This window comes from Alosa alosa, chromosome 6, assembly GCF_017589495.1.
Source record: "Alosa alosa isolate M-15738 ecotype Scorff River chromosome 6, AALO_Geno_1.1, whole genome shotgun sequence".
In the NCBI taxonomy this organism is placed as follows: Eukaryota; Metazoa; Chordata; class Actinopteri; order Clupeiformes; family Clupeidae; genus Alosa; species Alosa alosa.
In genome coordinates this window covers 5,889,599-5,912,411 of record NC_063194.1, presented here as the reverse complement: position 1 = coordinate 5,912,411, position 22,813 = coordinate 5,889,599, and the positions used below count along the sequence as shown (strand labels likewise).

Below are 22,813 nucleotides of genomic sequence, written 5' to 3'. Positions count from 1 at the left end.
CTCTCACTAGCTCATTCAGAATCAATTGAAGAAAACAGACAAGTGGATCTTTTTAAACTTGAAGCATTGTACATTTCTTCAAACTTCAAATTTCAATAAACACATGATAGTATTTTTTTTCTGCAATCCCCCATCTCCACGTTTGTAATTTTTTAATAGTGAAAATTGTGAGATACATTTAAGAAGTGTTGGGTAAAACAAAAAAAGGTTTATTTGTGTATTTCAGGAAACGTTCGAGAGGAGAAAAAAAAAATAATGAAGCAGTCAAAGCTAAGGGAATCTTTTGTACTTTCAGGTGAACTTCAGGCCTACTGGAGTTGAGTGGTGTTGCTTGGCTTCCCGATGCCCCTTAAATCAACCGCTCTCCGTCTTCACTCCTGCTCGCTGACACATCAACGCCTGACCATCGCTGGACTGGGAAAAAAAAGAAAATCGCTGCACGACTCAAAGAAGCCAAGGACAGGCTCTTCAGTAAGGCTCTGGAGGAATACAACTCTTCCCCTCTCTCATCTTCATTAATGTAGTCCACAGACCTGAGGGGTTTAACACCCGCCAGGACTAGGCTCTGAGGAGGACAGGGGGTGTTGAGCGATTCCCATTACCCCCCTGCCAATTCCCTGTAGCAAACCCCTTTCAATTTCCATTTATTTTTGCTTTGATGAGTTGATTTGTTTTCATTTTGTCCTCCTTTTTTGTTTTATTAATTTTTTGTTTGTTTGTTTGTTTTTTGGTTGCAGGGGGCGAGAGGGGGTAGTTCCAAGCTGGCCACCATAACCATAGCAGCCCCCTTTTACCAATTCCCCCTTCCCTCCCCCCGTCCCGATGAGCTCCTGATACACCTGGAGGAGACGGGAGGGGAGCAGACCCTTGTCGTGGTAGTGTGCTGAATCGCCAGGGTGCAGCTGAGCTGTGTGCTACTGGAGGGCTTGAGGGGGTGGGGGTTTCCCCATGATGGGGCCCCTTGGGAGGGTCTCCACACCCACCCCTCCCCCTGTTTTCCCCCGCATGGTGCACTGTGGCTCTGTGGCCCCAGACCCCGTGGACTCTGGTGGATTTGTACTCTTCTTTCCTCGCTGGACCAAAGTGATCTGCTTGGCGTCCCCGTTCACACCCAGGCGGTCCACCCTTCGTACAGCTGGGCCAAGTTGTCCACATGCGTAGCCTCTTTGATGACGTAGTCCACCTGGTGAACAGGATAGACATCAGCATCGAACAACTCATGAACACATAGGAGCACAGGAATGTGTGACAAATGACAAACATTTTCCAAAATCTGGGTCCAACAGGTGCAGGTTGCCTCTTACCTGTTCGGTCACACTCATCCTCCTATTGGGGTCAACATCTCTACCCTCCAATTTGGCCTTCACTCTCTTCCACACACTGACAGCATAAGAGTTCCTCTCCTGCACAGCTATAGGGCACACGTACACACAAAGTTAACACCAATCAATATCCAGTGACCGTGTTGTACCACAGCCAGGCTATGTTTGAAATCTCCACTATTTCACTACATTGTGCACTATGTAAGGAATAACTACACAAAGGTTATTCACTATATACAGTATACTGAGAGTGTGAAGATGTCACACACAGCTACAGATACCCCGGCACAAGCACAAGGGGTTCCCCGCTTTACCTTTGCCCGTCTTGGGGTCGCGAACAGCTCGCTTGGGGCTGGGTGCGAGGCCTTTGCTGGTGATGAGGAGGGTGCTGGGCGGCGTGTCGGCAGGGGTGCCCAGGTTACGGGGGAGGGCCTTCCGAGCATTCTGGGACATTCCGTCTGGCTGCGTCTTCACACCGCTGCAGCGCACTGCTGTGGGAGCAGAAGGGGCACATTAACCGCCATCATCCACAGAAACAAATGCAAATATAACACACAATACACCACCGAGTAGTTGGCATCACAGATCCAAGAGAGAAGTTAGAAATCAGGGCACCAACCTGCAGCAAAGCTGGTCTGGGCATTGGAAGTGGGGCTCGGGCAGTCACTTCTATCAGTCACCAGAGGAGAGGCAAACCCAACCAACCCATTGTAGATGCTAAACCACAGAAAATATCATGTGTTGGACTAAAGGTCACTCAAGAGTGTGCACTGTAGCTCACAGCAGCATAGAAATGCAAGACAATGTAAATATTACATGCACTAACATTTGGTCAAATTAAGAATCAATGTTGAATCTTTTTTTTTTTTTTTTTTTTTTGTCAAACTTATCTGATTGCCAGAACTGTAGCACAACATTATGGTATTAAGGTTTTGCACCTACGTCATAATGTCATGTGACCGTTTGTTTACAACTAGAGTGGTAGGCAAGAATGGTAGGCAAGGCACTGCAGAGCGTGGTAGGCAAGCCTACAACAGTCGGGTTGCATAGGCTACACATAGTTACAAATAGCTTCAAAATTGAAATTTTAATATCAAATATTGACCGGGATGCCGACCACTTATGTAGGCCCTAACAGTTGGTTTTACAATAAGAAGCAAAAAGGCGACGAACGACCGTTTAGCCTACCTATCCTCGTGGTTGTGGAGGATGATCGTTAGCAGCTGTGAAGTCTTTTATTCTCAAGATAGCCTAATGGTGTAGCCTACTGTCTACGAAGACGTAGGCTAAAATACAACTATCTACAGTCATCCAAAAATGAATTGCCAGAGACAGGCTATGAAGGGAAAAAGTGCAGCATTTTAAACATGGCAAGATTATTTTTCCGAACAGTTTGTTCTAATTTGTCTCGCGGAAATTCGTGCTTGTGGACATCAATCACCTATCTTCTGTCCTTCTATTTCAAGTTATCATGTGTGTCATTTGATTATATAATCACAACAAATGCTAATAAATGAAAACAGAATAGGCTTTTGTGCTATAGGCTAACGTTACAGGTCACTTAGGCTAACTCCCGTATGTCAAAATAAACTGATTTGATCCTAATAGTTTAGCGATCACACACAACAACTTAACACAGCAACCTCAAACACCACTGTTGAACCTAGGCTACTGCTTCAGTCATGTAAGAAATAAGCAGTTTATGAATTATCTTTACCCGTTTAATCAAGTCCACATGACCAAAATAACAACATATTTAAAGGCTGAGCTAGCATAACAGCCTAATATAGGCGATGCTGCAATGGATAACCAATAAAAAGTTTCACACAATTAATGAACTTTATCACTCACATTCTGAGTTTTTTCTGGGTGGTTATATATCCATGCAGATCGCCTTGGAATAAGCCATCGCTGTTATATGATATAATATGTTACAGGATTCATGACTAATGCCATTAATGTTATGATGCTGACTGACGCTGGCTATAACAGTAGCTTCTAGGCTACCATTTTAAAGTCTGCTGAGTCTACTGCCTACCAAAACCTGTCGCTGTTCAGTTGAAGTTAAATTATCAAATATTGTTTGATTTTGTGTCAGCTTTCAGAAGGAAGACATGTTCCTTTCTGGTCAAATTTCACAGCTTCTAAGAAAGGCTATCGTCTTCGTGTAAACCGAAGTTTTGAACAGAGAAAAAAGTTAGGCTACCATTAGGCTACATGCAGGTTCTCCGATACAGATCAATGCACCAAATCAGGGCGATTTTAGCGAAACAACGTTCCTGTGACAGGCTATCAAATATTGAACAATGGGATAACGTTTCATCATCACCTTTACTGATGCCTGAAATGTTGACATTGCTGAAATACAGAGATGTAGCCTACTGAGAGGCAGCTGCAGACAACGATGTTCAATGGGTTCAACTTGTCCCTTGCCTACCAGCTGGATGTAAACAAAGCTATAGAACCTAGAATACGTCACATGAAAAACGTTAATAGTAAGGACCCCAAAATACATATTGCTATAACTCTACACACAGGCGAGGTGATGACATCAGCATGACTGTGACTGCACATCACTGATTCACAATCACTCCAGCAATCATTTTAAAGCATCATCTTTATAGGTCACATCCATATGCATCTTGTACGCAGGTCAGAGGGCATCAGGAAAGATGAGGTAACAGAGCTCAGTGCTGTGCTGTTTGCAGAAGTGGATTGTGTGTGTGTGTGTGTGTGTACACCCACCTCTGGCTCTGCACTTTGAGCTCCTTGAGTGTGGCAGGGATCTCCTGCAGAAGGTCCCCCTGCTCCTGGTTGCGCGGCTGGCCCATGGCCTGCACCACCGTGAACAGCACGATCTGCAGGTTGTCCTGCCACGCCTTGTACTCAGTCAGGAACTGCCTCACGCTGCCCTCGTACACCACTTCATCTCCCTCTGCCAGCGCGTTCTCCTCGTCCTGACAAAGACAAAGATGCCAGCAATGAGCATCTGAAGTCTGGAGTAGCTCCAGCCCTAACTTTGACTGCATTTCCCAAAAGCATTGGAGAACAATTTTGTGTTGGAAATCTATAATTTAAATGATTTCACTTCTTGAATAGCACTTATGAGAAACGCTGTTACAGAGACAGGGACAAACAAAACAAAGAGGGCATCTCATCACTATTCTAAGCGAAGGCTGCTGCCTATGCGTTACAATTCAAGTGATTCGGTGATATCTGACCCTGAGCCCCGTGCTCTACCTTTGCCATGGCACGAAGCAGGTGTTTGACATCAGCCAGCTGGCGGTTGTGATTGGACAGGATGCCCTTAATGGTGTCGACCAGCATCTGAAGTGTCTCCGTGACCACGTCCAATTGCTGATCTCGCTCCTCCTGCACGGCCCTCTGACTGGCCAGCTCCTGAGACAGCTGCTTCTGGGCGTACGCAAGCCAGTCAGCACTGCCGATGGACAGATCCAGGGTGGGGCTCTGCAGACAGCAGACACAAAGCCATCGTTGGTTAGTTAACTGGATTAGTAAGAGCAATGGGAAACGCCACATGGAAAAATCCCATGACTCAAGGAATTACACAATCATTCAAGAAAAACCTGACCAACAAGTATATCTCATCACTCTACAAGGATACTAAGCTTTTCTGGTTATAACAACAACCAATGAAACCAACAACCAGTTCAATGAAAATACTTCATGTGTCTTGACAGGCAAGTCTGAAAAATTAATTTGTCAAGTTCTATTAAACTGGGATTACACAGCAGATTTTCAAGATACAACCTAGGGCAATGACTCCTAGTACTTAGATAAATTATGAACACAGCTAATAATATTGAACCCACGCTCATGCTCACTCTAGATTAAATCCTTTTAATTTTTCTTTATCTTTATGAATAGTTAGTGATCCCTCTGATCCCATCACTGCAGACGGAGAAGAAATTAAGCAACTAATACTATTGCAAACCAAGGACTTTTCAGAAAGATTTTTTTTGACATATTGTGAATGCCATGAGTCGTTGAATGAGCTGTGTGACTGACCAGCCTCTGCAGCAGCTGCAGCTCGAGCGGGGAGACAGAGGAGCTGAACTGGGCGGCGTAGGTGCAGGTGGCCTGGCAGCGCTTGAGCAGCTCGAAGAGCGCGGCGTCCATGCTGAGCGCCTCGGGGGTGCGCGTGCGCAGGCCCTCGAAGTTCAGGATGGTGCTGCACAGGAAGGTGACCTGGCTGCTGCGCTGGCTCTCCTTCAGCACCAGGGCACGCCGCTCGCCGATGGTCACCTCAAAGTCCTGCAGCACGGGCGCCAGCGCCGGGTTGGCACCGCCGGCCCACTTCAGACGTTGCTCGATGCTGCCCTCTAGTGCAGCTAGCTTCTCCTGCATGGCACAGGAACAGATAGAGCGGTTTACGTTGTGTTCATTTTACAGGGACAATTGTACAGTGTATGACCAAATGAGATTATATTTCAAGGGGTGAACTACATCTGGGGCTTTTCTCAATACAAAGTACGCTAAAGAACGGTCTCCCGTTCTTGAAAGTTCGAACTTGAAAAGTTAAGATCGTGAGTTCAGACTCTGGAGAACGCGAGGACACAGGACGTTCAATTTGCAGTTTGAGACAGCAGCGTTCTTGCCAACGGCAGCTTCTCTCGGAACAGCTCGGGAGTCTAGTCATTTACCTATTGCTCTATTGGTCTACCCAGTTCCTGGGCAGGAGTTGATGTGACGAGCTTTTTTTGGAATAAGAAGTGAGGAATGCATCTAAACCACGGACCATCGGATTCCAAGTCTTCATTCTCCAGCCAGATGCACACAATCCATCAGCAGAATAGTACAGACCTGAACGCTGGCGATGGCCGCCTCGTCCTGACTGAGCTTGTACAGCTTCTTCTTCATGTTGCTGAGGATGATGGAGCGGGGAGGGGGGCTCACGGTCAAGGGCTGGCTGCGCGTTCCCAACACGTCTTCATGCTGCCACTGTAACAAACACACAAACCAGTCGGTCAGGACTAACAACGAGACCTACTGTAAGGCTCAGAACTTCAGGAAACTGCTTTCCACAGGTCTGTAGGATACATGATCAAAGTCATGGAAAATCAAAACGATAAATATGGCAGCATACCACAGGTGAGGACTCAAAGAATCAAAGCACTGGAGTCTTCAAAGATATTGAATAGATAGTTTTTGGAGTGCAGAGTACTCGCATACCAAGATAACAGAGGGGGTAGGCAACCACCATCACCAGATGCAGCTTAACACCAGATGTGTTGACAACACTAACTCCTGGAAAGCACTGGGAGTAATGACATAAAGGGGCTGACTGACTAATAACTGACTCAGAAGAATTCCAGGAACGATAACAGTGCAGTGGTAATGATGATATGACTGTTTTATGGAATATGTTTAACACCCAACAGACAGATGTCGAGTCGACCAAAACGCCTGCAGTATATGAGCATTAACACTTCACAACTTAATAATAGTATGTATGGTTCTAAGCAGGGTTCTAAGCATGGAATGACAAAATGCATAGTGTTGTGTAATAAATCATTCAAATACATTCACACAAAAAACACAGGGAAGGCTTTAAAAGCAATAGTGGAAGCAATTTAGATTAGATTACTGCTTCCATGTATGCCTGCTCCAAATACACAGTGAACGTATTAGTTAGTGGCACAACTTGATTCCACTCACCTGGAACATGGCGTTGTGCAGCTGCGACCTCTGCAGGCTAACCTTGCAGGCATCGATGCTGACCTCCAGCCTGCGCACCAGGTCCAGCTTCTTCCAGGACGAGTCGAAGGAACTGGCCAGCACCGTGGCCCGGTTCAGCAGCAGCTGGGTCAGACGGCCCGCCTGCACGCCCTGCTCTACCGCCTTCTTGCACAGCTCGTCCAGCGACACCTTGCCCTCCGCACCAAAGTCCTTGGCCTCCACCTGGGCGATGAGGTCCATGCCCAGCGCGCTGATGGCACTGCAGAGGGCCAGTCCCAGTGCCTGCGTGGGCAGGCCGATCAGCATCTGGCGCACAAAGTCGGCCGTGAAGGCCTTGATGGGACGCGTCATCTGGTCCTCGCTCACCACGGCCGATCCGCGGTACAGAGGCTTCACCAGGGACACAGGCCCGTTGGAGGGAGGAGGCTCGTCCGTGGGAGGAGGGCAGGTGCCTGAGGAGGGGGAGGGGAGGGAGATTAGTGTGTGTGAGAAAGACAAAGGCAAATGGAATAGGAGAATGATGCATTCGCTTCAGGATCTTAATATGAGTACCATATGCAATATTTCATACATTCTTCCCTTACAAAGTAGGAACGCATCCTCTAGAGAAGGAAGGACCGTTCTCTTACCAGACAGTGTCTGAGAGAAGGAGCCACAAAGGCGGAAGAAATCGCGGATGGTCTGCAGCCTCTTGAGGAAGAAGATCTCCTCCAGCACCTGCCGGTTCTGCTCACAGTCAAAGAAGTGCACCTGAGCAGCCCGCGCCTCGCGGATCACATCCACCTTTCGCCAGGCGGCCGGCACGTCCATCGAGTTCAGCTTCAGAGAGAGAGAGAGAGAGAGTACTAGGTCAGAGGAGAGTCCGGGTCTCAATGCACACCCTGCACGTGAACATGTCTGCTATAGCACAAGTAAAATTAAAATTATATAATTTAGTGTTCAATTGTATTAGTTCATACCGCATTTTCTTTTAGTATGACCAATACAGCGGTCAGACATTTGGCAGAAGCAAAAGGGACATGTAGGGAATGTGAAGTGTAAGGAAAACCGTAGCAAATGAGACAGTGGGCTCCCTGATAAGGGCACCTTATTATCGCCACTATTATTGGACCAGAAAGGCAAACACAGGTGCGTGTGCGTTACCTTCTCCACTAGCAGCCCGAAGGCCGTCTCCAGCTGGGCAAACATGCCGTCGAAGGCCACCAGCAGCATCTGGCCTGCGCTCATCTTGGGCGTGTCCTGCACAGAGCTCTCCATGCTGCGGGGTTGAATCAATTCCGAGTACTGCAGCCTCAGCATCCTACACACACACACACACACACACACACACACACGAGTTATATAAGAGTTTCTCAGCCATTCTTAAGTGTGGAGAAGTGTAATTGCAGCAAGATGATTACTACAATTATATGAATCATCTCTGCTTCTGTCTCGGTTAGGCGGGGATCACACTGGCCAGTGGCAAGCGTAACACAGCACTCAGACCATAATAAGTTCTCTCTCATTCCTAAGTTCCTAAGTAACACAAACAGATTGCATTAACTGACAATTGAATGCTCTCGCGTTGTGCTTTGAAAGTTGAACCAAGTTCAACGCTCAGCTTGTTCCACACTAGTGTTACGCTAGTGCTGCCACTGTTCTGTTGCCGAACCATAGAAAACAATAGAAACCTGCCACTTGCCGCTGGCCAGTGTGATCCCTTTCTTATTCTCAGGTGCTCAGTGTAGACCATCAGAACTGACACACTTAAATTGGCTCATCATAATGACAAGCCAAGTAGTGAAACAAACATGCAGTCACATGAGTCTATGGGAACAGTAAGGCTTTCCTGTTGTATCAATCTTACACATGGATAAGACTGGTCACATTAAATACAATACAATCAAACTAGCACAAAAAACTAGCACGCCCCCCCGCACCTGGTGATGTCCAAGTAATGCGAGTCGGTGTCCTCCTCCAGGCCCATGGCCGTGTTGCGCAGGTGGGCCTGCAGGCCCTCGGCCAGCCCCTGCAAGGAGACCCCGTCGGCACACTGCTCGATCAGGGTGTCCAGCTCGGACAGCATGGCCTCCAGCGTGCTCTCGCCCTTCAGCATGCAGCGCAGCGCCTCAGGGAAGATGATCTGACGGAAGTTGGTGTTCAGCTCCTGTGGAGGACCAGACAGCCAAAGCAGAGTCAATGTATGAACACACATCTTCTGCCAGTCAGAGGCACAGGTACACTTACCTTTGAGGACTTCAAATACAAGAGTTAATAATAAATAAATAAATAAATAAATAAATAAAAAATAAATGTTTGTCTAGGTCTATGTGTGACAAATTATACTGATCACAAAATAAAAAAAATAAAAAAAGAGTGAAGAAATTTTTAATTCACATTTATTCGCAAGATGGCACTAAAAAGTAAATATGACCCTAACTATAACCTTGCACTTGTGCAGATAACATGAATCATAGATACCCTGTGAGCTTGGCTCATTAACTTTACAACTCCGTCATACATCCTCATCTAAGATCACTCTGAGTGGGTCATAGCAGCTGTGGAACTAAGTCTGGCGAGGCAGGCGTACCTGCAGGCAGGTGTAGACACCGTTGGCCAGGTAGACGGTCTGGGCAGTGTCGGCGGGGTTGGGCAAGTCCAGGTCGTGCGAGGGCAGCTGGCACTGCTGCAGTAGCTGCAGGAGGCAGGTGATGTTGCCGCTCATGCTGCACAGCTCCTCCAGGAACCAGGCGCCGTCGCGAGACGTCAGCTCCACCAGCTGCTCCCCGGCACTCGACGCCGCACCCTCCATCACCAAGTTGCGCCTGAGGGGACGGGGCAGCCAGTCATTTAGGGGGAAAGACGAGACCTTCTGAACTTAAAATCAGTTAAACTAATGGATTTACTCACTCAGTAACACTCCATTTCCGTGAAATAAGAAAAGCAAACCAAGCCTTTCCAACTACTTTCAACTTTGACTAATATGAGCAAATATTTTTGTAAATTCTTTTATTACTGCTGAATTCAAACAATTTTTTTAAAAGCATGAAAAACGACGAACTGCAAGTACTGACCGACTACTCAGAGCTTGTTAAGATGTTCTACAAGGTCATAAGATGTTCTATGTTAATAATCTCAGCCCCACCTGGTGAGGGCACAGAGCGCTGAGAGGATGATGCCGGCCATGCTGTAGGCGCCGGGCTCGGCATTCTCGCGCAGGAAGGCGGCGATGCAGCGCTCGATCTCCTGCAGCTGCTCCTCGCAGGCGGCCACGCCGGCGCCCTCCGCCTTGAGCCGCTCGGCCTGCCGCAGCAGCCGCGTGTTGGTGTCGGCGGCGTGATGCTGCAAGGCCAACTCCACGCCTGACAGGAACTGGCAGGTGGCCGGAGGCGGCTGGGGAGAGAACTGCATCTCGTACCTGAGAGGGTTGGACACACAGAGGGGACATTTATGGACATTCAAGTCTTTATCACTGCTCCCAAGCACTCCATCAATCAGAATTTCCATCAAAAAATCTAAATAAATAAAACAAATAAATAAACAAATAAATAAATAAATAAATAAATACCAAACAATTAAAGCAATTTGTATCGCATTTTGCAGACATACTTGACTCTGCAAACCTTAGACAGCATACCATTACTTCTAGTGATTAGTTTGGGGAGTATTCCTATTTTCTGCTTTACTTGATCTGCACACCACTCTGCTGAAATCCCTGTAGTAATCCTCTAATAACTACTGGTATTAGAGTCAGTTAGAGGAGGATTAGGTATTCCAAAATTCATCTGTGGTACCTCAGCTTAGTGCCATTTCTCTATATATACACAGTTAGAACAGCTGCATCACATTCACCTCCTCTATCCCTCTAGGATACTAACAAAAATGAAAAACCGACTAATTCTTACACCCAAACAATACACTCCAACACACCCACACAACTGTCTGTCTGTCTCTGTGTGTGTGTGTGTGTGCGTGAAACACTCACTGGTGGTATATGCCCTGGCAGTGCTCGACAGTCATGTCTCTCAGGGTCTCCTCGAGCCACTGTTTCCAGGCGTGGGTGCGGTGCCGGTGCAGGACGGCGCGCGGGTACAGCAGCGCCACGGTGGCGTAGCTGTGCAGGTGCTCCAGACAGCCGCGCAGCACCAGCCGCCGCTGCTGCAGCAGCACCCCCACCTCTGCCTCCAGCTGCTCGCACTGGCTGATCAGGTGCGCCTGGCCTGCGTTCTGGAGGAAGGCCGTCGCTGGCACGTAGCTGGGGGGGCCTGGAAAGGGCGATAGTGTGGTCACGACACCAGAACTATGACTTTGGTGCGATACTCTGCCTGAGTATCTCGGTACCAATACTGAAACGATACCACGTCAAAAACCTTAAACATCAGTCGTAGAAGTAATAGAATTAGTCTGGATGACACAAGCTTTTATTGAAACCTGATTTAAAACACCATTCTTAAAGTATCCAATAGAGAAGAGGGCCAAAGACAAGCACAAACGGTGTTGGTGAGACTGTTTAGGGGCTGGTAAACAAAGCTGATCCACTTGAGTGAAAATGAGTAGAAATTACTTGTGTGGAGAGAGAGGAACTGGGGACTCCCAGGGTCTGTCAATTGACTCAGCAGTGTCTCAGCAGGCGACTATCAGCAGATTAGTATAATAACATAACGCCAAGGACTGCATGCAAGCATCACTTATCACAGCAGCGGAGCAGAGATGACATTCAGGTAATCAACATGTGGAGGTGGGGAGAAATGTGCTTATGTAATGAACTGCAGAAGCAGACAACGGAGAAATTGAAACCTTGAATACATGTCACTGTTACATGCGTTTTTTGCATAGGACCTTCAGGGAGTCCATCACCTCAAAGACCATGTAGTTTTTGGCAACATGTTCAATAGTATCAATTTGGATCATATGGAAGTTAAGCGGTCTTCCCATACCAGTTTAAGGGAAATAGTTGCTAAATTCTTCCCCTCATCCCTGGGGAAGATGTATTTGCTGGTGCCTGTACCACATCCTTCAGTTTAATGGGAAATGGTTGTTACACATTCTTCCCCTGATTTATGGGGCTGCTGCTAGAGGAGTTGGAGGTGTATTTACCCAGGTCTATGGGGCTAATGCTACAATGAGTTGGAGGTGTATTTACCCAGGTCTATGGGGCTAATGCTAAAATTAGTTGGAGGTGTATTTACCCAGGTCTATGGGGCTGCTGATCTCCTGCAGCAGGGTGGCAAGCTGAGTGGCCTCTAGGCTGGCGAAGGCGGCCTGGTACTGGGAGATCCACTGGTCCAGGTCAGACAGCTTCCCCTGGATGGCGTCTTGCACAGTTCGCTGCCTGGATTGCAGCTGGGTGTGCTCAGAGTACCTGAGAAGGGGAGAGCTGGAGGTTAACTAGCCTGCCGCAAGACTATGAATTCTGGAAACTACACTGCCGTTCAAAAGTTTGGGGTCACTAAGAAATTTCCATTCCACTCCATTATAGACAGAATACCAGCTGAGGTCAGTTGCATTGTTTTTGTTAATCAGGGCAGCAGTTTTCAGATTACATTATGTGCTTACATAATTTCAAAATGGTTCTCCAATGTTTTCTCAGTTAGCCTTTTAAAATGATATCAGATTAGTAATCAGAATGTGCCTTTGGAACATTGGATGAATGGTTGTCGATAATGGGCATCTCTATACTTATATAGATATTGCATTAAAGATCAGCCATTTCCTTCTACAAGAGTCATTTACAACATTAATGATGAAAACAAGGACATTTCTAAATGACTCCAAACTTTTGAACGGTAGTGTATGAACAACAATTTTGATGAATGACATAAATAAGCTAAACTCCAAATTGCTTCCAAAAAGGCACAAAAAACATACAAAAGCATGAACAATGGCTATCTGGAGCACATCACCAAAGATAAAATGTATGTAGTTAGAGCTCCTCCACAATCTACACTTAATCATGTGTCTCTCCCACAAAGCTGGCATCTCTTGCTCACCTGTGCTCCAGCGTGTGGATGAGGTGGTCAGGCCGGCTCTCAGCCCCGTCCAGGAAGTCCATCTCCTCCAGCAGCTTGGCCTGCTGCTGCTCGCCCTGAGTGAGCTGCTCCTGCAGGGTCAGGTACTCCTCCACTGCCACCTCCACCTGCGGCAGCGCCACCAGCATCTCCTCACGGTTCTTAAACCAGTTCACCTGCAGCGCGCACACACACACACACACACACACACACAACACATGGGCTCACAGACAGTCGACGACACACTTTGCCAACAGTTTACTCAAACGCATGTCAATACTGTTTGTATCAAATCAATATGGAATCAAAACTATTACACTATTATGTCCTAAATTTGCCATATTCTGTATGAAAATCGTACAGTATGTCACATTATCTACCAAATCACATTTTTTTAATCGTTTCTCTAACTAAACATTTACTGCATAATCGGTACAGTCTTTGGACCCGTGCGGGTCTATAGCTAAGCGTGGACTGGCAGCCCACGGTCTCCTCACCTTGATCTCGGCCACGCGCGAGGAGAACAGGCTGCGAGTGATGTCTCGCTCCATCTCCCTCTTGCTCTGCTTGCTTTCGGCCTGCTGGCCGCCTCCTCCGTACACGGCCCCTGCGAAGCCCACCTCGCCGCCGGCCGTCCAGTCCACCAGCGGGTCGTACACGAACGCCTCTAGCAGGGTGAGCAGGGTCTCGCGGCCTCTACGCATCATCTGGACCACCTGGGGCACACGAGGCAGAGTCAGAGAGGTGGACACAGAGGGGTGGGCGATGGGAAGACTCACAGGTCCTCGGAGGCTCCTTTTACTCCAAAAATGTTTTTAGTGAACTAGTTTTATTGGGAACAACATCAAAAAGGCCATATTTCCATAGCCTTGGCCCTGTGCTATACCGAAAAGTTTTAGTTGGAAGAGGATGACTGAACGGTCTATGCAATGGCTGCTTTTCCACATTAGTTTCACATGAGCCCCTTCTATCGCTGTACTAGATCACAGACATTACAAGCTGCCCAGTGGTGAAACCGCTCTTTAACAGTTTGTTAAATTATTGAACTTATTTCAACTTAATTTGTGGTTTGAGTGCCCAAGAAGAATGGCTGGCTTGCTGTGTTACAGCTCAGTGTAAAGGAGGAACTGAAATCCCTGCAGTGTACTCAGGGGAGGTACTCGGCCTGGGAGAGCTGTGGATTTTAGTTTCATGAGCTGCATCTAAGTCCCCTAAATGTGAAATCTGGCACAACATGTTCCAGAGGCAGCCAAATGAGTTCCACTTGTGCATACCTGTTCACACGATAGTCTGAAGATGCCCTCCACCCCAGTCACGCCCAGAGCAGTTTCGATATTGTGAGTCATGCGGAACGGAACCTTCTCGGGAACTCTCAGACTCTTCCCTGTGAACACAAAACACACAATTACGGCACACAATCAGAGAATCATGTTTTACATTGTGGCCATGAACATTTAAATACATGATCGCAATATCTGAAATATAGCATGAAAAAAATATCACTTAAATGTAATAAAAAGAACTAACCCTTCTCAAAGCAGACGTTGTAGTCAATGTGCACCACCTCTCCTGTAGTCATGTCTATCAGCACGTTATCCAGATGTCTGTCCCCCAGTCCAATGATATAGCCAACCATCGACATGACTGCAGTGGACCGCGCATAGGACTGTGGGAGGGATAACAGTTAATCACAGTAACACTTGAATATAAAACAGACAGAATTTTCTCATCTCAGTACTGGGTATCCTGTATGTTCTTATTCTAAAAGCAATATACCCATAGTGGTATAGTATATATAGTGGGGGAGGGAGAGGATAATTTACATATTCTATTATATAGACACACACAGGCACACAATATACCCAACAAAATTCTATTACATAAAATATATCCAGTAGAGGAAGGGATAATATTTACATATTCTATGCATTTCATTCCTGGATATTTTGCATTGCAGAGTAAATTTCATCACTCTTGTTCTCCCGTACAGCACCTCAGTCTCTCCTGCCCTGCCCTGCCCTGCACTGACCTGCGTGATCCTCCACCACTCGCTGGGGGTGGTGCATGAGCACCACAGCTCCTTGGCCAGCAGGTTGGGCGGAGTGGCCTCCATCAGCTCCTTCAGCACGTCCCTCATGACGCTGATGGGCCAGTCACGGCGCGAGACGTCCAGGCTGAGGCCCACCGCCTTCAGGGCCGGGCCGATCTTGCTGTAGTAGAGCTCGCTGGGGCGCGGCACCATAGGGAGGTTCTGCGGCTGCTGGAAGGAGTCCTGAGCCTGGAGAGAGAGATAGAGAAATAGAGAGATAGAGATAGAGAGATAGATAGAGATAGAGAGATAGATAGAGAGATAGATAGAGAGATAGAGAGATAGAGAGATAGAGAGATAGAGAGATAGATAGAGAGAGAGAGAGAGATAGATACTTTATTGATCCCCAAGGGGAAATTCAAGGTCTCAGTATCATACAGACATCACACACAACATTCACTAACAGCAGAAAAAGTAATTAAAAGTATATAATATAAAAAAAAAAAAAAAAAAAACACAACTAAGCAATAAGGACAGTAGAAGATAAAGAATATACTAAAATACAAATTATACTAAATAACGCTAAATCTAAATCAAGTCTAAGGAGGAGGAGGAGGAGGAGGGAGATGAGAAAGAGCCAGGACATCAACACTTATCTTTCCAAAAAAAGGAGGGGGTTGGCAAGTAAATGAATGGCCAATTTCCCCAAATCCTCATTTTTCTTTTTTTGGAACATGGAAAGTGAAGGCTGACTTCATACAGTCAAATCCATTTCTTCATATGGACCGTAGAGACCGGTACTGATTACTCATTAGCAATTGCATGAATTATGCATCATATCAATTACAAGTAAATGGCTCCACACTGTGTGCAGTGCCTGTTATGCATGCATTTGAAACCTCAAATTCTTGAATATGAAACACAGCCTCTCACTCTCCATGCATGCATAGTTAAACCTATTGAAGTTACACTTCAAATTTCAGTAGATTAATTCAGGCCAACTATCCCCTACCCCTCGACTAACTACGCTTCACTAAGTACATGCATCCCTACGTGTGTGTGTGTGTGTGTGTGTGTGTGTGTGTCCTCAAATCACTGCATGAGCGCACCCTAACCTTCTGTGACTGAAGGACGGCCTCTCTCTGTTGCCAGCGCTTGTAGAGGCCAAAGAGTGGCGTGGCGCCGTCCACCCACTGGATGAGGCCTGAGCGCGTGCCCAGGGGCGTGACGGAGTAGTGGCGAGCGTGGAAGCGCGGGCTCTCCTGCTGGTTCACCTTGGTGAACATGGTGTTGACGATGGACAGGAACTGCATGATGCGCTCGTCCAGGTGCAAGTCCTCCAGGCCTGGACACATGGGGGAGGAAAGCGGACAGAATCAGAGAGGACTGGCATGAAGAGGGCTGCTTTAGGTCATAAAAAAATAAGTATTTCTAAATAAATAAGTAGGCAAGCAATAGGTAAATAATTAAATATCAAGGGTGCAGACAGCTTCCATATGGGTCATTCCATATCGGGTCAAACATTTTTTGTTCAAACAGTCCCCTATGTCTTATGATTATCAAACAAGAACCTCAGCCTGATATCTTATTTCATTGCTGAGATGTCTATCCTTATTTAAAAGGCACATGTTTTCATGTTCACATGTGATGCGCAGAAATTACAGAAACATACATGCTGACTAATGGGGATACCCAGGCAGCCATACCTTTGAACAGGTAGGGATAGTTCTTTCCGTCCGAGCCCAGGAAGTAGAGCTTCTTGGGCTTGGTCTTGGTGGGCAGGATGGTGATGGTGTTGCCCACGCTCTGGATGGTGAGGGCGTCGGTGGCCGACACCTCTCCGGGTAGCGCCATCTCGGTGCTGGCCATGGATGCCAGGCGCGGGCTGATCTCGTCCAGACGTAGCAGGTAGCTGGCACGCTTCTGGGCCCGCTGCTGGAGACTCAGCATGATCTGACCGGGACAAAAATACAGACAGGTCACATAAGGGGACATCATACAAACAGAAACCTACAAGCAGCCAGACATCCTTTAATAAGAAGGGCAAGGCTAAGCGCCAGCACAACCTGGAAGACAGGAGTTTACGAGGATATTCTGCTGCCAGTAACATCAGACATACACCAGCCAAATATGCAGTAAAAAGCATGTTGCAAAAATGAGTGAAAGCCATGAGAAAGCTGTTAATTTTCTGCAAGCCTAAACATCTCCCTACAGCGAAGATAGTGTAGTAGAGCTAGGTTGGAGAAAAGCTGTGACTAGGTTTTTAAATGAGTACTAGACTTTTCTGACATTTTAATAAGCCTTGTTTTTATCTGCTTGGGATGACTCATTTCTGGCCCATCATGGCAGAATAGATGGAAAAAAGCAGTTACTAATGTATGATAGTTCAAACCAGTAGGAGGCTCTCTTACTGCATTCAACTGTGTGAAGTGATCACTGCAAAAAGGTTATGATACAAAACAAATACAACCCACCGCATTAAGCTGGCAAATGCAAAATGTGTTTTTACTTCCTCCATTTATTTCGCACAGTGAGCTTCAAACTACATTTGAATGTTTACACTACGTCAAATGTGTGAGTGCAAGGAAATGTCACACACATTCATACAGAGGTTTGGGTGGGCCCACTGACCTGTTTGAAGGGCGCCCAGCTGCTGGCTGGGTTGGCAGGGTTCTGCGGGCAGCGCAGACGCTCCAGGGCGCTGTTGATGGCCTCGCCGTACGTCTCCTGGAACCAGGTTTCGTGCGGCGTCTCGGCCGCTGCCGCTGTAATGCTGCGCACGTGCTCCAGGGCAAAGACCACCGGCCGCATCAGGGCTGAGTGCTTCTCACGCATGATGGCCACCTTCTCGTCTCTGCAGCCACACACACACACACACACACACACACACACAGGGAGAACTCCCATTGTTCAACACAGGGCGAACCGGACCCCGATGCGCAGCGGAGGGGTCTTGTTCCGCCCTGAAGGGACTTATTTTCCCAATAATGACCGGCGTTCTATACATTGTCCCGCTTATTACACGGCTACTTGCCAAAACTAAATAATAAACTCCCCACGATATGACTTTAGCCTACATAGCCTAGCCTATTTGTTACCGTACATCGTAGCATTTGCTGAGAAACAAATAGTTCGCAACACACGCTGAACTTGAATCAAACATTCTTTAGAACATAGCTGATCATTCAAAAGTGAAAGCAGACGATTGAAGTTCCAGTCCTTGCGTAGTGAAATGAAATACCTGAATTAGAAGCAAACTCTGTTGCCATTGACAGTGGTCATTAATTTTTTCAGAGGTCCTTTTCTTAGAAATAATGACCGCTAGAACTTTGGGAAATCCCATTCAAGTCAATAGAGCGTTCTACTTGCCTTGTGAAGAGCCGTGTAATAATATACAATATTTGGGGGGGTACACTCTAGGTATACAATAGGAATACAATGATGATGTGGGGTGACTAACTTGCAGTGTGTTGGTGATAAAGTAAACATCTGGAATGACCAGATTGAGATAAGGATCTGGAAAGTGCTCCATGATATGAGGTGGCTTACTTGCGCAGCGTGTTGTTGTTCTGCACCCTCTTGACCTCGTCCTCCAGCTGCTGGATGCGGCGCAGCACGTGCATGTGTTGCTGCTGAAGCACGCCAAGCCACAGCTCATCCCACAGCAGCGTCACCCGCCGAAGCTCCCCCACCAGCATCTGAACCTGCACACACACAGATTTATTGTCCGTCTCCATAATCCACATCAGTGAGTAAGCATTTCAGCTAATTTCTCTCAATTCTTAGGATCTGGCAGAATCTAGAGTCTATTCCTGGTATCCTTCCCTTTAATAAGCAGAGCCTTTCAACATTAATGAAGATCAGCCTGTCAGGCTGCTGCTATGTCCTTGTCAGCCACATCAGGCTAACAAGCACTTTCCACTGAGCTGGCAGACCAAACCCCACACGCTCAGAGCCAAATATCTTGTCCCCAGCCAGCTCACTAGCACATAAAACTTCATATTTATCTTGGGTTTCCACCCATGATGCGTGCAGACAGAAGACATTCCACACGACGGCTAAGGGAAGGCCTCATTTTAACATATCAGGCTGTGGAAGTCTCTGTGACTGTACCTGCACCATCATGGTGGGGTTAGCTAAGAAAACCCATATGCAAGAAAAACACTAAAAAACAGCTGTGGCAGTCTCTGCATTGGACTCCGTACCTGCAGCACCATGGTGGGATTGGCGGAGGACAGCTTGTCCACGATCTTGCTGTAGCAGTCCTGCATCATGGCCTGGTCCTCGCTGGAGCAGAGCACCAGCTCCTCGCCGCGGCCGCTCTCCTGGGAGGCTGGCGGGCTGCCCGCTTCGCTGCTGCCGCCACACAGACCTTCGCCCTGGATGTTACCCAGGAAGGTGGGCAAGGCCGAGGGCAGCTTGTTACCTGGACAGTCAAGGAAAAGGTGCCTCAATATCCAAAGACTTACTGGGAATTTACGCCGCAAGAAAGGCATAAGCATGAGTGGAACGCAAATGAATCAATTTACGCTGCAACGTCACAACAACATGTTTATCCATGCGTTTCTCTATGTGTACTAGGCTACTCTGAAGTGTAAAAATAAGCTTTCCTCTATATTACGACTAGATACTTGAGGGATAATTCTGTGCAAATGCTAATTTTGTGACACCAATTTCCACTGATTAGTTGTTGCTGTAAGAAACAGCTACAGGAAATTCTAATATGTAAATGAACAGCTGAGTTTGAGGGTTTGCCAAGAAAAGTTTCAGCACCCTGATTAAATATGATGTTAATTTACACTTTAGTTTACAATGCAAGGGTTGTACATCTGAGTGAATGAGAATCTGTATGGAAGTTGCCTACAGTCAAAATAAACAACAAAGAAATTAACAAATGCAATGCTTTTAACTTAATTGGCACAAAAATGTGAAACTAATTACTCTCGATGGCAGCATTCTAACTACTCTCTTATCACACTACTACAAGAATGGGGAAGATTGTCACAAACACAGACAATTACCATATACTAAAAGACTATTAAACATACAGCAGCAACAACAGCTCTTTAGCCAGACAGAACTGGTCTACCTGGTTAAAGAAAGTTCTGAGGCTACAGCCTGTGAGAACATCCTCTATCTGTAAGGCGATTACGCTGCATCTCCTACCTGCGGCCTGGGCCTCGCCGCCCAGGGAGATGGAGCCCACGATGGCGGGGTAGAGGATGAGGTGGGGGGAGTCCTGGGCCACGCGGCACAGCAAGCTGCAGATGCTCTGGCGGATGTAGGCCTCCGGGTGGTTGAGCCGAGAGAACAGCTGGGGGATGATGCCTGGGGACGAACACAAAGGGACATTAAAGGCTGTATCAGCGATTTCAGGCCCAAAAAGGCCCAAACATAAATGATCACATTCATCTAATCTTTCCTAACGATCCGCTAGCTGCCGGCCCCTGTAGGCAGCTGTAGCTGTAGGCAGCCTAGGCTCCGAGATCTGTACACAAAAACACTTGCTACCAACAAGGGTTGGCAACCACTCAAAGGCAAAATAAAGGGTTTCAACCAATAACCGACGAGGTGCGCGTTTAGGGGAGTTTCAATTGCATGGGTGGGAGGGGGAGGTAGTAGCGAGCTAGCTCTCCGTTTTGTTTGAACATCAACAGAAGTGACGTATCCTGTATCGCTGATACAACCTTTAATGGGCAATAATGGCCATGACAGCTGGAATAGCTAATAAATAAAGTCACAATATTATTTGAATTGGAGTTTATAAGTGTCGATGATTTTTATCCTGCCAGTATGCATCCTAAGTGGCATGCGCATTAGCACTGAGTTGTTGCGCAAATCCCTGCCACATTCAGACAGTAGCCAAGGTTCAAATATCCTAACAAAGTGGCTGGAGTAACATCATGGTCATCACCGCTCAAATGATGCAACGTGGCCAGGAGGAATATCCAAGATACCAACCATTTACTGTCAACATATCCATTTGGTTACACAGAAAGCCTATTAAACAGTGATGACAAGATAAGCAGTGCTGGCTGCTGTTGGTTTAGTAAAAACAGTAAACAAGAATCCATTGTTACAGCATGTGGATTTTTAGCAGCTTGAATAACCCTTGAACACTGCATTAAGTAGCATTAACATTAGAGATAGAGCAACCATATCGGAAAACACACCCACCCTCAAAAAGCCATTCAGTGTCAAGCAGTCATGACAAGGACCAGGTGAGCAGACATCAGACAGGGAGCAGTGGTGTCTGATGTGAGCTTCTCTGGTTGTGCAGTGGGAGTGCAGGCATTTCGCCGTTGGTGTGCGTCAGCCGTGCTTTACCTCTCCAGGGGGGTGTGTGTGTGTGTGTGTGTGTGTGTGTGTGTGTGTGTGTGTGTTACCTCTCCAGGGGGCGGTGGGGGTGGATGCGAGCCCTAGCTCCAGTTCTTCTCGCAGCTCTCCTGCGTGTTTCACCAGTAGCCGCAGCAGGCGCAGCGTTGCCATGACGATCACGTCGTCGTTGCTCTGCTTGCTGGTCTGGTTGCTCAGCAGCAGCTTGGGGTCGTCCTCGTCAATCGGCACCTGAGAGAGGAGTCCAAAATTAGCCATTTGAAAAGACTGGCCATTTCATCCTAAGCGACACGAGTACAATAAATAGGGTTGGACATTAAGAGACTGGCTTGTGTCTGACATGCGTGTCTTGATAGAAATATTAATAAGTCATATTAGTCATATATTACATTGGATCAGTCCACAGTCTGCCATTACATATATCTGTCTATCGTCCAACGCCACTGAAGACATGCACCACATGGTACCAGAGGACTACTCAAAACTTTATGAGACCCAACTCATTTAGAATTACAACAGCGCTGGTTGGCTAAATGTCCGACCTGTCCAGCGTTGAGCTTGAGGAAGGTGAAGTAAGCGTGGCAGGAGACACGGTACAGGCTGAAGATGCGGTCCACCACGGTCCTCCACACACGGATCAGGCCCTCAGTCACGCTCTCCTCCACCTCCGACAGCCACGGGCACGAGGCCAGCAGCTGCCTCCAGATCACATCCACCATGTCATCCTCATCGTCCTCCTCATTCTGCAGGGCCATGTCCTCATCCTACACACACACACACAGAATACCAATGAGAAGACAGCAAAAAGTATCAACATATTAACATACGATATTAACAGATTTCCACCCATAAAAATAGACCTGAGAATAGTTGATGTTGTGGAAACACCTTATCCCTCTCTAGGTCACAGCAAGTGTCTTTCATCTCACCTGAATTCCTGCAGGGCGACACATGGCCTGGCCCAGGATGCTGAAGATGGTGTCCTTGTCCTCGTCACTGGTGCCCGAGGGGATCAGCTCCTCGATCTCCTTCTTCTCACCTGAGAGCAGTGGCACTCCTTCGCCTTGACTGCAAATGAAAGCAGAGACTCGGATAAAGAGCAAAGCAGAGGTGTGGACACCAGAGGTGCGTGGCGAACACGTTTTCTCTGAACAGTTCAATTTGAACGATTTGGATTGATTGATTACAATTAAACATTCGATTGTAACGGTAGCACTTCGCCCAGCTCCACTGTATGTTTGTGGAGAACTACCTCCTCAGACTGTTTTGTAAACAATTGCCAAAAACTCAAGGCAAACAGAAACCGTAGCAAGCTGCAACTCATCCTTAAGTTCACGCAGAGCTCATGGAGGCTTGTGGTGCGCCTACAGCCCAGTCACTAGGCTCACTCTCCACATGACCATTACCGACACTACTGCTACTAACTAACCCCAACACTT

General features: G+C 47.1%; 1 protein-coding gene across 5 annotated transcripts in view; it reads right to left on the bottom strand.

The window, feature by feature from the left end:
- Positions 1 to 789: 789 nt before the first annotated feature.
- Positions 790 to 22,813, bottom strand: part of smg1 (SMG1 nonsense mediated mRNA decay associated PI3K related kinase) — a 49,468-nt gene continuing 27,444 nt past the window's right edge. For all 5 annotated transcript variants that reach the window (XM_048246381.1, XM_048246383.1, XM_048246382.1 and 2 more), the window contains exons 33-62: positions 22,304 to 22,442; positions 21,917 to 22,138; positions 21,425 to 21,605; positions 20,205 to 20,366; positions 19,244 to 19,464; positions 18,588 to 18,742; positions 17,670 to 17,892; positions 16,745 to 16,991; positions 16,154 to 16,383; positions 15,039 to 15,287; positions 14,537 to 14,675; positions 14,284 to 14,393; positions 13,507 to 13,725; positions 12,992 to 13,185; positions 12,191 to 12,363; positions 10,987 to 11,266; positions 10,147 to 10,419; positions 9,592 to 9,826; positions 8,942 to 9,168; positions 8,166 to 8,322; positions 7,652 to 7,841; positions 7,002 to 7,474; positions 6,147 to 6,284; positions 5,352 to 5,684; positions 4,563 to 4,790; positions 4,068 to 4,279; positions 1,942 to 2,039; positions 1,637 to 1,813; positions 1,305 to 1,411; positions 790 to 1,183 (exon numbers count right to left, since the gene is read on the bottom strand). In XM_048246381.1, the coding sequence (XP_048102338.1) occupies positions 1,106 to 1,183; positions 1,305 to 1,411; positions 1,637 to 1,813; positions 1,942 to 2,039; positions 4,068 to 4,279; positions 4,563 to 4,790; positions 5,352 to 5,684; positions 6,147 to 6,284; positions 7,002 to 7,474; positions 7,652 to 7,841; positions 8,166 to 8,322; positions 8,942 to 9,168; positions 9,592 to 9,826; positions 10,147 to 10,419; positions 10,987 to 11,266; positions 12,191 to 12,363; positions 12,992 to 13,185; positions 13,507 to 13,725; positions 14,284 to 14,393; positions 14,537 to 14,675; positions 15,039 to 15,287; positions 16,154 to 16,383; positions 16,745 to 16,991; positions 17,670 to 17,892; positions 18,588 to 18,742; positions 19,244 to 19,464; positions 20,205 to 20,366; positions 21,425 to 21,605; positions 21,917 to 22,138; positions 22,304 to 22,442 (6,070 nt within the window). In that variant the 3' untranslated portion in view covers positions 790 to 1,105. The remainder of the gene's footprint in view (positions 1,184 to 1,304; positions 1,412 to 1,636; positions 1,814 to 1,941; positions 2,040 to 4,067; positions 4,280 to 4,562; positions 4,791 to 5,351; positions 5,685 to 6,146; positions 6,285 to 7,001; positions 7,475 to 7,651; positions 7,842 to 8,165; positions 8,323 to 8,941; positions 9,169 to 9,591; positions 9,827 to 10,146; positions 10,420 to 10,986; positions 11,267 to 12,190; positions 12,364 to 12,991; positions 13,186 to 13,506; positions 13,726 to 14,283; positions 14,394 to 14,536; positions 14,676 to 15,038; positions 15,288 to 16,153; positions 16,384 to 16,744; positions 16,992 to 17,669; positions 17,893 to 18,587; positions 18,743 to 19,243; positions 19,465 to 20,204; positions 20,367 to 21,424; positions 21,606 to 21,916; positions 22,139 to 22,303; positions 22,443 to 22,813) is intronic.